Source organism: Trichosurus vulpecula, chromosome 5, assembly GCF_011100635.1.
Source record: "Trichosurus vulpecula isolate mTriVul1 chromosome 5, mTriVul1.pri, whole genome shotgun sequence".
NCBI lineage: Eukaryota > Metazoa > Chordata > Mammalia > Diprotodontia > Phalangeridae > Trichosurus > Trichosurus vulpecula.
Window position 1 is genome coordinate 23,101,780 of NC_050577.1, and position 16,700 is coordinate 23,118,479.

Genomic DNA, 16,700 nt, shown 5'->3' on the forward strand with positions numbered 1-16,700 from the left:
GTAATTTGATTACTTACTTGTAAAATACACACCAAAGCCTCATTACTCACAAGGATTTAGGGAGTCATTATTTTTTACCATTTCTTGAGATTACAATGTGTCAGATACATTTTATATAGCATTAATAGACACATTATTTTCAAGGGGAGAGAGGATAAGAAATGAAAAGAAAGAAATCCTCATTAGATTTTCTCAGAAAGCTTTTTCTAAGTGAGCCCTTCCTGCCTTTTGCCTCACACCAACGGCCAAGTTAATGGGGTTCACATCCCCAGAACAGAAATTCACAATATGAGAGAGGACCTAGATTTCAGAACTTTGATCTAACTTACTTCTGTCCTCACCCCTCAGCCCTGTATTCCAAATACGCCCTCAAGTTATTCACTATTTAAGATGGCAGGCTTTTCAAAGACAAAACACTTTTAATGTTTGGCTACCATTAGGAATCAGTGAGAAAGCAGGTAAGTGGCTCAGTGGATAGAGCTCTGGGCCTGGAGTCAGGAAGATCTGAGTTCAAATCTGGCCTCAGACACTTCTTAGCTGTCTCACCCTGGGTAAGACACTTAACCTCTGTTTGCTTTAATCCACCACAGGAGGAAATGGCAAACCACTCCAGTATCTTTGCCAAGAAAAGCCCATGGACGGTCTGGTCCGCAGGGTCATGAAGAGTCGGACATAACAGTGACTGAATAACAAGGAATCAGTGTGCAATAAACTGAAATCCCAAGAGTTTTGGACAGAGCAAAGGAGAAATTCCAACAAGTATTCACCTCCATGAGGCACCCTTAGAATTATCCACCTAGAAATCATTCTCAACAGGTGTCTGTGAACAGAGAACAAAGGAAAGGGAGGAAGAGATAGGGAATATACACTATTCAAATTTCATGATTTTCTTTTACCTGTTTTCATGAATCCTGGATGTTCAGCAATGTTTGCACTATTTAACAATTTCACTGCTTTTCGATAATTGCCCCTTAAATATTCAAAATTGCTTTTAAGAAACAAAGAAGGAGCAGACTGTAAAAAAACATAAGTTATAACTTAAAGAGGTATGACATGAGTTCAGATTTGCATTACTATACTAACATGTTAGCAATGAATTAATACAGTTATGGCACAGTAAATGGAAGCTGCTGTCTGTTGCTTATATTTTAGTATCTGATCTAAGTCTCCTGTTCCTATAGGAATTAATAGATGTCAAAAAACACAATGAACAAGAACAAAGCAAATCACCAAAAATATACTTGAAGAGAACATGCTTTACGGTGTATTATTTAAGGGATCTTTTTATTTGTTACATCACTAATCTGAGAATAACGACCATTTCAATCTCTACTACAGAGACTGATCATCTTTTATATACTTCTAAATATACATGAATTAAATACTTTTCCAAGTCAGTGGAGACAAAGTTACTGTTGTTCATTTATTAAGCACCCACAGTGTGCAAAACCCTGGGAAACCACTCACAGCCAGGCCTTGTACTCAAAGAGCATGTAACTGAGGTGGATGGAGGGAGGTGATAACACAACCAAATACGATCAAGCAGAACGTGGTGAGTGCAAAGGAGAGCTCCAAAAGATATTTATCTGAAGGGCAAAGATGATTCCCAGATGTGCATTTTGGGTGTACCTGACTATGGGAATTTACTGTCATACCACTCGAGAAGGCATGAATGGGTTACCATGTGCCATTAAAGGAAATAGCCATGTGGATGAGATCACCGTGTGTGTGGAAAGGTATTTTTTTTAAATAAAATGACAGACTCTTAAGGAAGGGTACATCATAATTGTCCTGAACTAACTCAAGAACTAGAAAATTCTTTTCAGAGAGACATAACAAAAGGAATCTGCCTAAGAGCCGCCAGACTGCACAGGCTGCCTCATCATTTCTATGTGGGGTAAGAAGTGGCTGCTGCCCTGACCCTAAAGAAGCAACAATTTTACTCCAAACCCCGTTTTCTCTGCAATCACAGCCTTATGCTCCTCCTGTAGCTCCTTCTCACAGTACCTACTGTGGTCCAACTTACTTGTAATCTGCTTAAAACAAACCTACATCTACAGCACACTCTAGCCATCGAATGACTGGAGAAGGAATTCCCTGGCCAGCTTCACAGGTTACTAGGGTTCGAACACCTCCGTGCCCCTGGCTCCCTCTTCTGCTTCAAATGCTCATTCATTAACAGCTTCTACATCACCAAGGATGCCAACCTCCGAATCTACCTCTGGATCTGGCCCACACCGATCTCCCCTCCCTCATTCCAGACTCCCGGTGACTTCACACAGTCTAGGCCTCGACTCCCCCTTTCCTCCACCCACTCAAAGAATCTACCTTATTTTTGCTTCCAGTCCTCCCTGGGCTTTCTCTCCTCGGCTTTCAAGTATTTTTGGAAGCCATCCCAAAGTATCAGACTGCTTCCCATTTCTCCTGGATGCCACCACCATTCATCTAACTGGTTACTGGGCCAAATTTCAGGGCTCACTGTCTTGGTTACAGTCCCTTGTAGTAGGTACTTAAGCAATGCTGCACTGAATTTAAACGAAAGACCAACATAAATCTTGGCCTATCCAGAGCACGACTACATTTCAGTTATTATGGGACCAGCAGACTGGTGATGCTGTATCTATGCCTGGGGAGGCCGACTCTACTACAAAAAGGGGGCTAGTATTGATTTTCTGCTAACGTGCTTATGCTCTACTACTACGTGATAGGGATTTTAGGTAAGACGGGTGCTTGCTAGAGCAATGAGGGGCAGCCTAGTAGCGCAGCTGAGGAGTTGGCTGGGGAGCACACAAGGTCTGGGTTCAAGTTCTAACCCCTCCCACATTGCTTACAGGGCCCTGGGTGAGTCACTTGACCTCACTTTGCACACTGGGTGCTGGTCTAGACTGGGACATGAGTTTCCTTGTAAAGAGCTCCTTACACTACTGGGTGAAAAAAAAAAGCTAAATTCATAATAAATTATTTCAAAAAGGTGCTTTAAAGAAGGGATTCAGATTGAATTTTCGATCTCTATGAAACGCAAAAACCCAAACCTCCATCAGAAAAGAGCTAAGTGGGCCACCTCACATGGCCAGCAATAGCCCTGGCTGGCCTGGCTTTTCCTTGATGACAGAACAGGCCCCGTTACAAACACCTGTTTAAAGCTTCCTTAACAAGGAATTCTCTAAGAAAATAAAGGTAAGTATGCACAGTGTGCCCTTAGGAGAGAAAAGACAAAAAAGGCAAAGGAAGAGAAAGGCAGGGGAAACACTCACATTTCCGGCTGTATTCATGACAGACTTGATTTCCCTCTTGCAGGCTTTCAGAGACTTCATTTGGATGTAAGCTCTCACTTTATACTGCGAAGTTGGAGGGAAAAGTTTTTACATGAGAACTACAGTGAATGTAAACACCACCAAACAGTGTTTAGCTTTATGAGGTAGAAAGTAAAAATACTATGTCAAATTTGCAAAGTTAATGCTAAAAAGTCACTTTCAGAAGATCTCAAATATTTCCTATCTCATGAGCAAAGTTAGCACACTAATAAAGCAGGAATGAAGGCTGTGCTGGGGCTCCAAACCAAAGTCATCATCAGTTCTCTGTTGTAATCATGGGGGGCTTTTCTGTACCCCCTATGCTCACTGTCCCCCCCTTCCCTCCACTGCCCGGTGGGGGGACCCAACCACTAAAAATGCCTCTTTATTAGTGACGCTTGAAATGAAACAGAGTTAGGACCATAAATCAACCACAAAATTAAGCAATGCTCTACCAGAGTAAAGACAAATGTTTCTACACTGTTTCCAATGATGAATGCTCCTCATTTCTCAGTCTCTGTCACTAGGCTGACTACATGTTATGCAGAGTCCATCTCTGACATCAGCTCACCTGGTGAATCTTAGACTTTGCAGCCTCTATTAAGGCTCCACTTTCAGCTTTATGATTTGATCCCTCTTTGCTGGTAGAGTTTCCTGACTGCATAAAAATTGAAGAAACAAAATAAACCAGAATTTAATTAGACTTTAATTGTATTTTTAATTAAAAAAATAATAATAATAAATGTTGAAAAATAAGGAGGCTCCCAGGAAATCAAAGCTGCTTTGCTGCCCAGGTCTTAGTACTACAGCATAAAGTCCTTCAAACGAAGTCACTTTTCTACCTCCTTTTGGGTACCAAAGGGTGATGTCAAGAACTCAAGTGAGACATTTATTTACAAACAAAAAGGCACCCCATTCCTGCCTACTGCTTGTGCTTGTACACAATCTTCCAATAAAGGAGAGGGAACCAGGGGGCAAGATAAGCATCCTTTAACAAAGCCAAGCACACCAGGTTTGACCACCACCCTGGTCCAAGGGCCATGTCTCTGGCTCAGCCAGCCCTTCGGATCACCATCAGCTCAACATGTCCAAACAGAACTCATGATCTTTCCCCGAACCCTCTCCTCTTTTAACTTGCCAATTACCGTAGAGGGCATCCACTATAGCCCTCCCCACTCCACGCCCCCCAGTCCCTCAGGCTCACAATTATCAACGTCTCTCAAGCCCAACATGCTTGCTATTACCGAGGCCTGTCCATTCTGCCTCTGTGATATCTACTGCATTGAGTTGCAATAACTCAAAGTCTCTTCCCACTCCAATCCATTCTCCATTCAGTCACCAAAGGGATCTTCCTAAAGTTCACGTCTGACCACGTCAGCCCCTCCACCTCCCATTCAATAAACTATACAAAAGGCTCTGTTTGGCCTTTGAAGCCTCTGTAACCCAGCCTCTCTTTCCTTTCCAGTCTTCTTACACCTCCTTCCCCAACACAGACTCTTCGATCCTGTGCCATGGGCCCCCAGGCTGTTCTTCAAAGACCACAGTCCATCTCTAGCCTCCAGGCCTTTTCACTGGCTGTACCCCCTGCCCGGAAGGCTTTCCCTCCTCCTCTCCTGGATTCCTTCGGGTCCTAGCTCAAATCCTTCCACATGAAGCTTCTCTCAATCTCTTTTAATTCTACGCCTCCTCTTTGCTGCTTCTCCAGTGCACAGCTTGTCTGCACATATTTAATAAAAATGATGATGATAACAGCTAACATTTATGTAGCATCTATCATGTGCTAAGTGCTTCAGAATCATTATCTCATCTGACCCTCACAACAACCCTGGATGGTAGGGTGCTACTGTTATCCCTCCCTTTGCAGATGAGGAAGCTGAGGTAAACAAGGTTTAAGTGACTTGCTTGGGGTCACACGGCTACTAAGAGTCTGAGGGCCATCTTGAACTTAGGTCTTCTCTAGCTCTGCGCACTCTGGTGCCACCTAGCCATCTTTGCTTGCTGTCTCCCCCATTATGCCATTAGCTTCTTGAGAGTTGGGACTCTTTGTTTTTTTTCCCATCTCCAATGTTCAGCAGTGTCTGACACACAGTAGGTGCTTACTAAGTTTTACTGACATAATGTCTCAATTTCCACTACGTGTGGGGGACGGAACAGGTCTGACTGCTACCCTGAGAGGAGCCAGGCTAATGGGTGAGCTGGCCTCAGTTTTGCTCCAAATCAGACCCGTCTGCCTCAGATCACTCACCTCGCTATTTTTCCCATTTTTGTTATTATTGCCTTGTGAGATCATTTTTTCTAGAACAGCCAGGAGGTGCAGAGCTTTCTCAGCTTGGTAAGTTAGAATATAGAGATCCACAAGCAAGAAACACACGGCCTGTGCAAACTTCTCTTCTATATAACACAAAAGAAAAAAAAGACATGAAGAGAGACGCACACTTCTAGCAAACGAGGACAAATACACAATAAAGTCTCAGAATGCAAACTCCTCGTCTTCTGAGGCAGAGCCTGCCACCATGTTCTACACAGGGACCACCAACAGGATCCCTGAAGACAGTAATGAGGCCACATCACCGAGCCTCCAAGTCTCAGCCGGAGTGCGCCCTCCAACAGGGCTATCTTGGCAAGGACTCTACCACAGAATAAGAGTCGAGTTCAGGGGTTCTTCACCTAGGGCCTAACCTAATCCTCAAGGCATTAGGAAAAAGATTTCAGGGGTCTATGAACTTGGATGGAAAAAAAAATTAAGACTTTAATTATTTTCCTTTGCAATCTGACTTTTATTTTACGTACTTAAAAAGATGATTTTGAGAGCAAACAAAAGGGGCCAGGCCCAGGACACACAGAAAGGTTCTGAACCTGTTCCAGTAGGAAGAACACTGTATGAGGAGGCAAGAGAAGTGGGTTTTACTTTTGGATTCAGAAAGACTGGATTTTCAAAGCCTATTCTTTGTATGGAATTGCCAACACCATCAGTTTCACATGAAATTATAATATTTTCTTAACAGACGAAATGAAAGGAAACTGAAATTTCCTATATTTTTTAGCTTTCAAAATGGAAAATAGCAGCATTCCCTTGCACTCACCTCTTTGCTTTTACACAAAGCAAGCAGCCCAAGAGTTAGACAGGAGACGAGATTTTGGGTCTAGGCTCCTTCCCTTATCCCTGCCTGCCTTGTCCAAGGGTCCCCAGAAGAACTCTGTATGCCCCCAAATGGCCCAGAATCTCCTCCCTCAATGCCCTGAAGCTTCTTGGAAGGAAGAAGTTTGCTCAGACTACATGTCAAAGCTGTAAAGTCTCACCAACCATGACCCACCAAACCATTTTCAGGAATTCTGAGAGTTGTACTCGAAGATGGAAGAAAAATATAACTAACGTTTTCAGCTTCCCATAAAATTGTGCTGATAGAAGGCGATGCCTTCATATCTTTTCTTTTTCTAATTATTAGGAAATGGCTTATTACCCCAATGGTTCTCAGTTTATTTCAACTGAACTGATGTTTACTCAAAGCTTACTGTTTTCAAAGCACTTTACTAAGAGCTAGGATATGAAAACTGTTGTGACATCTGCCCTCTTACAAACCAGCAGAAGATAGAGAACACGTACCCAAATACTTTACATCTGGCAATGCTTTGCCCAAATACAGTATGAGACGGAACATGGTGAGCAAATGTGAGACAGAAAGAAGTCTGGGGAGGGTGAAGAGGAGAGAAAGCTTATTTCCTGTGTGGTGGGACAGGGTGAGGGCAGCTGGGGAAAAGCTTGAAGCTTCATGGAGCTGTGTACCAGCAGGGTCTGGAAGGGCAGGAATCCAAGACAAAAGGCATCTACTTCTAATGAAAACATGCCATGAGCAAAGGCAGAGAACATGGAAGCTCTAAGGCCAGACAAGTGGTCCAGCTGGGCTGGAGCTCAGAGCGAATACATGAAAGGCGTGAGAGCACACTGGAAAGGACAGGGGGTGGCACATCGCTGCTTTGTACCTATCTGCTCACCTCTTGTCTTCTTCTTTAGACTGTAAGCTCCCTGAGAAGAGCGGCTGCCCTTTGCCCTTTTTGAACCCCCAGCACTTAGCACAGTGCCTGGCACACAGTAGGTGTTAAATAAATGTTCATTACTTGATCAACTGATTGCCCGAAAGGACCTGAAATGCCAACAATCAGGACCCACAAAAGGGTTTTGCGCAGAGGAATGACGTGACCAGATCCACAAAGACAGATTCATCTGGCAGCAGGATGAAGGACAGACTGGAGCAAGAAGAGTTTAGATCAATGAAGAGCCTGCAGCAGCCGTGCAGACATGTGGTCCTACAGGCCTGTGAGAGGGCCGTGGGGAAGGAAGGGAGAAAAAGGAAATACTGCTGTAGCAGAAAGGAAAGGATGCACCAACTCATCAGATATTGGAAGTGAGAGAGAAGTCAAAGACAACGCAGTTTAAACAGGAGGATGAGGCATCATTAACAGAAAACGGTCAGGGAGATGAGCACGTCTAGGGACAGAGTTAAGTCAGGTGAGTTTGAGAGGCCGGGGGACACGCAGGAGAAAATGTGGGGCCGGGGCTCGGCAGAGATGTCAAGGCTAGAGCTGTGGGGCATGTGGCAAAAAGAGGAGCGAGCCAAGAGCACATTGACAGTAAGAGCTCAGAAAGAGGAAAAGAGCCTGCAGAGGAGACAGAGTAGGGACAATTAAAGAGACGAGAAAACAGCCAGAATGTCCTAGTAAAAATTATTCAAGAATTTGATGAATTAAAAAATTTAAGTCAGAGAAAATGTGTGAAAAATTACTTGCTTCAATCAATGACGTACCAAAAGGTTCTATGAACTGATAGAGTTTCTCTCCGACTGATATTGCTTCAGTGTGCTGGCGCAGGTGATAGAGAATAACAGCTTGATTATAGTAGAGCATGCTATTTTCGACATCATCTAAGCCATCCATTTCTTCGACAGCTGAATGGACCTGAAAAATAGCCCATCACACTTTCTGATTTACAACAAGAAAACAAGGGGCAGCCAGCGTCAACGGAACCGACCCATGTGAACAATGCTGCACCGTGCCAGCCGATGAACGGCGACGGCATACCTGATTCTTCAGCTGGTTCAGCGTCGCTCTCAAATGATCGGTGGTTGTCTGCTCATTTTTACAGAATTCAGCCACTGCCGTGTTCAGAACGATCTTGTAGTCATCCTTGTTGATGTCCTGTAGGCAGGCAAGGTGCTGGAGGCACGTGTCATAATTCCCAGCCTACAAAGGGCACACACAGTGACTTATCGATAGAACAAAATCCCTCAGATTAATGAAAAGAGATGTCGATCACCAGCCCGTACCACCTAAAATCGCATCATTAAGCCATATCTGTGGTTTCTGCTCCAAGAGGACTGATGAGTCCAAACTTCTAAGAGTTTAGAGTAAAAGCCCTGACCCTTCTAATATGGGAAATGCCAAAGGTACACAATATCATGAGTGGGTCCAAGACAGGCACTGAATTCAAAGACATCCCAACTCTGAATTTAAACAAAAAGTTCAAAAGCCTATGGAAAACAAACTTCAGAGAATACTTCTTTTGATTTTGTGTGAGCAATACAACAAAAAAAGTTGCTCCTCCAAATCCTTTCAATGGTCTTTAAAGAAGTTCAAATTTCACAAAAACTTAAAGACTCTCATGTGCTTAGCAAAGACAATATTCCTAGAAGCACAAAAACTTACCAACATGAAAGAGGTTTCTCAAAAGTTTAAGAGCCTCACGTGAGACATTCTCTTACCATGAATGCTTGAAAAGCACTGCTTGATAATTCCTTCTCTTGATCAGTGATCCCAGAAGTAGAAACGGTTCCTTCATGTTTCTCCGTTCCTTGATCTATAAATATAAAATTTTAAATATTCTTTAGAAATCAAAAGCATTCTACTATTTTTCTTATTACAAACGTTTCTTCTTAGTTTATTCCCCTTAATAATTACAGTCATAATTATAATTACATTTTACAAATGACATACTCTTCAATTGTTAATCACTTGTAAAAATGAAATTAGAAACCACTTCCCTTTTCTGAAGTCAGTGGTCAAACATAATGAAATTTCAAGGTCCCTTATTTTTAGAAGCTAAAACTATTTCATGATAAAGGTACTAATGAGAAGATATTGCTGCTCCACAAAACTATCTACATATTAAATCTACAATCAACAAAGCAACAAGCATTTTCTGAATGCTAGCTTTAAGTGCTCAGGACAGCCTGGAGATCAGACAGATAATAATCAGGCCCTGCCCTCAAGGATCACCAATCTATGGTTCTGTTGCTACACCAACAGAAAGCCACACTAGCTCCTAAACTGAGTCATTTCAAATTATAGTTTTAGAGGCAGAACCTCCTTACTTTACAAATGAGGAAAATAAGACACAGAGTAGTTAAATGGAAAAAAAAAAAAAAGCAATGCCGCCATTTTCACTACAATATTTTTCCTTTTCCAAGTTAAGATCTTTTTTTTCCTGAGGTTAGAATTTTAAAAAATGTCAGAATAACATTTGTGAGCTCTACTGAAGACAAGAAAGGATGAGATGTCAAAACATTTTTAAAAACTGTCACAAACAACTCCAGCCGTTTGTTTTTTTTTTTTAGCCACTCTTAGTCACAGAGCACCCCCCCCCCCTTCACATTTGGTTTTTACAGATCTGGGCTAACCTATATTTTGGTGGAATGATTGTTTGGCCTAAGGGAACTTTTCCCCCTATTTTCAACCCTTTGGAATTTTCAGCCTTCACGTTAGATGAGTGGTAAGAATCTAAATCACTCTTTGGAGACAACAAGCTTCAAACCCCTTTTTCTGTAAATCACGTATTAGTGCCTATAAGGCATGATTGCTGACATTTACAAATAGATTATTCTCTAGCCCTATTCACAAAACACAAATGCTTTGTTTTAGGAAGGAGGTAGCAAAGAAACAAATATTAAAAAGTCTACTCTCTGAGGTTAAAAAGTAAATGTTTATAGTTAATACATACTGTTGTTCAGTCATGTCAGAACATGCCAGACTCTTATTGGCAAAGATCCTGGAATAGTATGCCATTTCTTTCTCCGGCTCATTTTACAGATGAGGAAACTGAGGCAAACAGGGTGAAGGGACTTGTCCAGGGTAACACAGCTAGAAAGTGAAGCCACATTTGAACTCATCCTGACCCCAGGCCCAGCACTCTACCCACTGCACTACATCGCTGCCCCTAATTAATACAAATTATCCATCTACAAACACTGAAGAGCACTCCTGACTTCTCCCTACGGCTCCAGGCTGGCATTTTGAGCTTCCTACTAGATCCAGCCACCTGGATACCTTGCCAGCACCTAAAACTAGACTCACTGTCTTCCCTCCAAAACTTGTCTCACCTCTGATTTCCCTTTCTATTCAAGAGACCATCATCATCATCATGTTGATCCATCTTTACCTCTTCCTACTGTTCCTAGGCTTTCTCAAGTGGTTCCTCCTGTGCATTCTCAATGTAGCCACCAGAGGGCAGCCTCCCATTTCTTTTACATATTGGACTAGTAATGTCCACATTTTAAAAAATCTGGGCTCCTATTAGTAAGAAAATCTTTGAGCACACAATCTTAACATTGCTCTTTTCATACTGCCATCCTAATAACGATGAACACACACATAATAGGATATAACAGGATTAAAAGAGGAAATAAATATTTTTCAAATCTTTCATTAATGGTACAAAATACATTTTCCTCTAAAATACCATTAAAGTAACATAATTGAATGTGTTGTTATATTTCAAGATCTTGGTCTGACATTTAGCAGTTTTAAGTTTAATTTAATACTTGGTTTTAATAGCTAGTTGTCTGCTTAAAAAACAAAGACACCTCCCAGACACATGGATGCGAACGAAGAAGAGCACTGGTCAAATTTACAAACCCTGACACTTTATTTTCCAATCCTAGGCATCCTACTCATCCCGGCACCTGAGCTGCTGGTGCAGGTCACACTCCTCCCCTCCCCCCCATCCCCGTGGGAGGAGGAATGTAGCCATTCACACCAGCTGGATGAGCTGGAAGTCACCAAACACAGAGGGTTTGGGTGAAATTTAGCTAGTAAACGTGTAGCTTCCCTGACATCAATCTATTGTCTTTGTAAGTTTACTGGAAGATATTTTATTTTTATATTTTTACAAATGGGTTCAAAACCCACTGAAATTCATTATTTGGAAGAGGTTTAAACAAATTAGCTTGGAAAAATTCTTTTTCCAAGTTTGAAAGCGTAGCGATATGGATATTCTGGTCAGTTAAACAATTTTTAGCAACCCAGAGAGAAAAGACGAAGTGTTCAAGAAAGGATGGTGAATATGGAGTCAAATGCTTCCATGAGGTCAAGATTGAGAAAAGCTCATCAAATTTGGCAATTGAGAGATCACTGGATGCTTTGGAACAAGTAGTTTCATTTCCATGAGGAATAAAGGATAAAGACAGCCTGAGGCTGGGAGCCTGGAATCTGCTCATCCTGTGGCTCATCTACCTCACTAAAAATTTAAGGGGGCAGGGGGAGAGGAATCTTGAACCCCTTCCAGGCAACTGAGCTGCTGGTACAGTTCACACCCCATCCCCATATCCACCTAGGAGGAGGAATATGGCTGTTCACACTACGTGGATGAGTTGGGAGTCACAAACTACAGGCTTCCCTGTACGGGCTTTTAAAGGCCTTCATCATCTGGCCCCTCCCTATGTTTCAGGTCTTCTTCTCCATTCCGCTGCCTGCCATGTGCTCTTCAGTCCGGTGACACCGGCCTTTTGGCTGTTCCTCAAACACAATCCTCCATCTCTTGACTCCTTGTACCCTCCCTGGCTGTCTTCCATGCCTGGAATTGTCTCTCTCATCTTTGCCTCTTGGCTTCCCTGATTTCCTTCAAGCCTCAACTAATCCCTCCTAAACCCTCAACTAAACCCTCCTAATCCTCTTTAATACCAGCACCTTACCTCTAAGATCACCTCCAATTTATCCTGTTTACAGAGTCTCCACTTTGAGAACAGGGCCTGGTTTTCCCTTTGCATCCCGAGGGCTTACCTAGGCCAGGGCCTGGCACAGGAGGCCCACTGACTTGACGCCACAACCTTTGGTGGCTCCCCACTGCCACAGTCCACACCACTGCCCTTTCAATATTCTACATTCTATGTGAATTACCCTCCACCCCCAATTTCTCCCACTTGGGAGATCTTGCCTGTAACATTCCTCCTATTGGGAATGGGTCCTCTGGACCCTGCCTGTTTAAGGCCCAACTCAGCTGCCTCCTGTGCCACAAAACTCTTCGCCCAGCCCTTTCAGAGAAAAGCAGTCTCTCTCTTGCCCTTATTATAGCTCCCTTCACATCATAGCACATTCTCCTGAAGAGGAGAGACAATGTGGTATTAACATCTCTCCCAGCATTCCAGACATCCAACAGTATCTTCAACAAAGCAGTTGCTTAACAAGTATTTGTTAAATTGGAGTCTACAGCCACTACTGAGAAACTCAAAGTCACCCAAAGGCCACTGTCTTTCAACCATTATTGCTCAAACCTCCTTACAAATAAGTCTTTTAAAAAATGCTCCTTATAAATAAGTTCAAAAAACAACAACGAAACCCCAACTTGTGTTCAAAATATTTTTCTAGTCTTTTCCACAAGGGCTGATGCCATAGTAATAATGCATTAAGCTGTAAGAATCAGGGTTCCAAACACAGGGACCATAGTAGGGGTCGAGTTTTTGGCTTCTATCGTAAATGAAGTGAATTCAATATACTACCATCCTGTTCTGGGCTTTCCAGCCCATTGACTCCAATACTAGAAGAGGGGGTGGGGGCTTAGCAAAGTCACAGGAATGTTGGCCTTAGTCCTCAGTGAAAGGTCCCTGACAACAGCTTTTGTTATTCTTCCCAGAGTCATCTTTTTCTCTCCTTGTACTCTTATCAGTTTCAAGTCCCTCAACCCCTGAAACTGAGGAATCTGCCCAAAACTCACACCCACCTCCCTCTTTGGAGTACAGGAACTCTGCTCCTCTGGCAGACATAAGGAATGACAACTTTCCCCCGCCAAGGAGAATGGATTCCTTAATTCAAATGTTCAGGAGTACAAAGGGCCTTCTTCCTCTGCCCATCATGGGGACGAGAGAGTCATATTTAGGATCATGAAAAGCACCTTATTACACTGGCCAATTTCACAACATGGCCCTTCTTCTGGGTTGGTCTCATCAGTTCCTATGGAGAGCAGTAACTGGAGCACCATTCAGGTCTAAACAGGCTGTTGACCAAAAGTAATTAATTTAAAAAGATGGAATTGATCCCCTGTATAAAGGCTTGCCTTGCCTTAAGTTAACTGCTTACCTCTGCAAATTAAGATTTTCTTTGATTTCTCAAAATTCTCCATTTGATTTATGCTGACTTGAACAACAAAGTCTTAATCAAAAATCCTTTGTTACAGTTTAGAAAAAAAAGCAACTTAATGAGGCATGTGAGAAATTATATTTTTCCTCTCCTATTTACATAATGGTTAAAAAATGGCTTTCTCTAAGTAATACCTGTGCTAATAGATTTCCAAATGCTGTTATAACACTTTGCAAGTTGAATTCAACAAGCCATTATGAAACACCCACTATGTGCTAAGCACTGAGAGGCACTGGGGCATAGAGGCAAAAACATCTGCCAGAACCTTACATTCTTCTGGGGGTTGGGGGTGAGGTAGAGGACAATACACAGACAGAAAAGTAAATACAAAATCTATGCAAATACGAAGTAATTTCAGGGGAAACTCTAACTTCTGGGGGGACTGGGGAAGCCCTGGTATAGCCAGGAGGCATTTGAGCTGAGCCTTGAAGAGAGCAAGAGAATTCCAACAGGCAGAGCATTCCAGAAAGGAAAAGGGCAGGAGATGGAAGGAATTGTCAGGAAAACAGCAAAGAAGCCAATGCAGCTGAGACAGGCCATGTGTGAAGGTGGGGAATGCTTAATCAGCCTGGAAACAGAAACCGGATCCAGGCTGAAAAGGGCATTCAGTGCCAAACCACGGAGATCATATTTTATCCTAGCAATAGGCAGCCAAAAAAAGCAGTACTTTCGGAATATCGATTTGGCAGCTGTTTGGAAAGGGGAGAGGCTGGAAGCATGAGACCAATTAAGAGACTAGGCAATGGTCCAAATGAGAGGGGATGAGGACTCATGAAAGTGGAGAAAAGATGATGGAGGAGAGCTCCCCAGGGGAAAATCGACAGGACTTATCAAATGATCCGACATCCAGGTGTGGGGACCAGAATGACCTCCAAGGCCTATGTCCAAAGGGCTATAAAACTGTGCACGCCCTCTGACCCAGCAATGCCACTGCTAGGGCTGTATCCCAGAGAAATCACAAAAAAAGGGGGAACGAACCCACATGTACACAAATATTTAGAGCAGCTCTTTTTGTGGTGGCAAAGAAATGGAAATTGAGGGGATGGCTGAACAAGGTGTGGTATATGAATGTAATGGAATACTATTGTGCTATGAGAAATAACGAGCAGGCAGACTTCAGAAAAACCTGGAATGACTTACACAAACCGATGCTGAGTGAAGACAGCAGAACCAGCAGACCACCGTACACAGTAACAGCAACACTGTGTGATGGCTGACTTTGACAGACTTGGCTCTTCTCAGCAATGCAAGGATCTAAGATGATTCCAAAAGACTCATGATGGAAAATGCCATCCACATGCTGAGAAAGAACTAAGGAGTCTGAATGCAGATGGAAGCACACCACATTCTCTCTTTTTGTTCTTTCTCCTGGTTCTTCCCTTTTGTTCTGATTCTTCTTTCACAGCATGACTAATGTTGAACTATGTCGTACATATACATGTATAGCCTATATCAGACTGCATGCTGTATTGGAGTGGGGAGAAGGGAAGGAGGGGGGAAATTTAGAACTCAAAATCTTATAAAAGTGAATGTTGAAAACTGAAAAAAAAAAAAAAAAGAGTGACTCCAAGGACACAGACCTGGGCAACAAGAAGAAGGTGGTACACCCAGCAGAAATAGGGAAAGGTTAGGAATAGGCTTAAGAGAAAGCTATGAGGTATTTGCTCTTGCTCAGTCTGGGGTCCCTAGGGAACATTGCAGGGGGCACGGCCTCTTCATCTTGCCTCATGGCTTCTTCAAGTCCTAATTAGAATCTCATCTTTTACAAGAAGCTTTTCCCAACCCCTTAATGCTAGTGCCTTCTCTCTCTTATTTTTTATTATCCTGGATGTAGCTTGTTTGTGTTGATTGGCTTATTGTCTTCTCCATTAGATTCAGGCAGGGATACTCTCATTTGCCTTTTTTTATCCTCACTACTTAGCACAGGTGCCTGGCACATAGTAGGCACTTAATAAATGCTGACTGACTGACTGACCACCAGGGAGGTGGACTATGAGACTGGAACTCAAGAGAGGGCTGGATGTGAGAGTCATCTGCACAAAGATGCCAGGTATGCCCAAAGGAGCTGATGAGATCGTTGATGTGTGGAGAAAAAAAGGCCCAGGATTCAGCCCAGAGGAAACTACTACAGTAATGGAATTTACTGTGCCCCCAGAAAAAATGAATATAAAGAATTCTGAGAAACCTGGGATGAATACAGAACGAAGCAAGCAGAACTAAAAGAAAATGACCAGGAAAATATAAAGAAACGTGACCAGGAAAACACAAAGAAAAACAACGAAAGACTTCAGAACTCTGATTAATGCAAATAACTAATCACGACTTCAAGGATAGTCTGGATGTCAGAAGCAGAGAGGCAGTAGACAACAAATGCAGAATAAGGCATCCAATCCTAGACACGGACCATGTGTTGGCTTGTTCTGACAGTACTTGCTTGTCATTTCGGAAGTGACAATGATGTTAAAAACCATTAACAAAAAAGTAAAAAGGATATTAAGAAGGAGCAGCCGAGTGAGGGAGTGGGATTGAAGCAGAAGAGAGCAGGGTCACAAGAATGAGACAGTCAGCAGGGTCAAACAATGTGAAGGCTGAGAAAGACAAGACTCGGAGAAGCTGCTGGCTTCACCAATGAAGAGGGAGGTAGTGACCTTGGAGAGAGCATCAAACACAGTGACCGTCCCCTTCTCCCTGAAACACTCACTCTCTGGGCTCTATTCAGTCAGAGCTGGGGACTGCAGGCGCCTTCTAATCCAACACCTTCATTCTCTATGCTTAATAATCCTTCAATGTGGCTGGGGAAGCAGCGTAAGGAAAATGAGGGAAGGGAACCCAGAGGGCCACGGACAGCGCTGGGCCACAGGAGCTGCTGTACGCCCATGGTGCCGGGTGCTGGGCTAAGTAACTGAGAGATGCTAGTGTTATCTCCACTTTACAGATGAGAACAATGAGGCAGACGGAGGGTAAGTGACCTGCCCAGGGCCACACAGCTCGTGAGCGTCTGAGGCA

At 43.0% G+C, this 16,700-nt stretch overlaps 1 protein-coding gene across 5 annotated transcripts in view; it reads right to left on the bottom strand.

Moving 5' to 3' along the window:
• The window catches only part of CNOT10 (CCR4-NOT transcription complex subunit 10), a 64,867-nt gene that overhangs the window by 34,967 nt on the left and 13,200 nt on the right, over nucleotides 1-16,700 (bottom strand). For all 5 annotated transcript variants that reach the window (XM_036760340.1, XM_036760335.1, XM_036760337.1 and 2 more), the window contains 7 exons: nucleotides 9,050-9,144; nucleotides 8,370-8,531; nucleotides 8,096-8,246; nucleotides 5,539-5,684; nucleotides 3,865-3,951; nucleotides 3,255-3,338; nucleotides 897-1,014 (listed from right to left, as the gene is read on the bottom strand). In XM_036760340.1, the coding sequence (XP_036616235.1) occupies nucleotides 897-1,014; nucleotides 3,255-3,338; nucleotides 3,865-3,951; nucleotides 5,539-5,684; nucleotides 8,096-8,246; nucleotides 8,370-8,531; nucleotides 9,050-9,144 (843 nt within the window). The remainder of the gene's footprint in view (nucleotides 1-896; nucleotides 1,015-3,254; nucleotides 3,339-3,864; nucleotides 3,952-5,538; nucleotides 5,685-8,095; nucleotides 8,247-8,369; nucleotides 8,532-9,049; nucleotides 9,145-16,700) is intronic.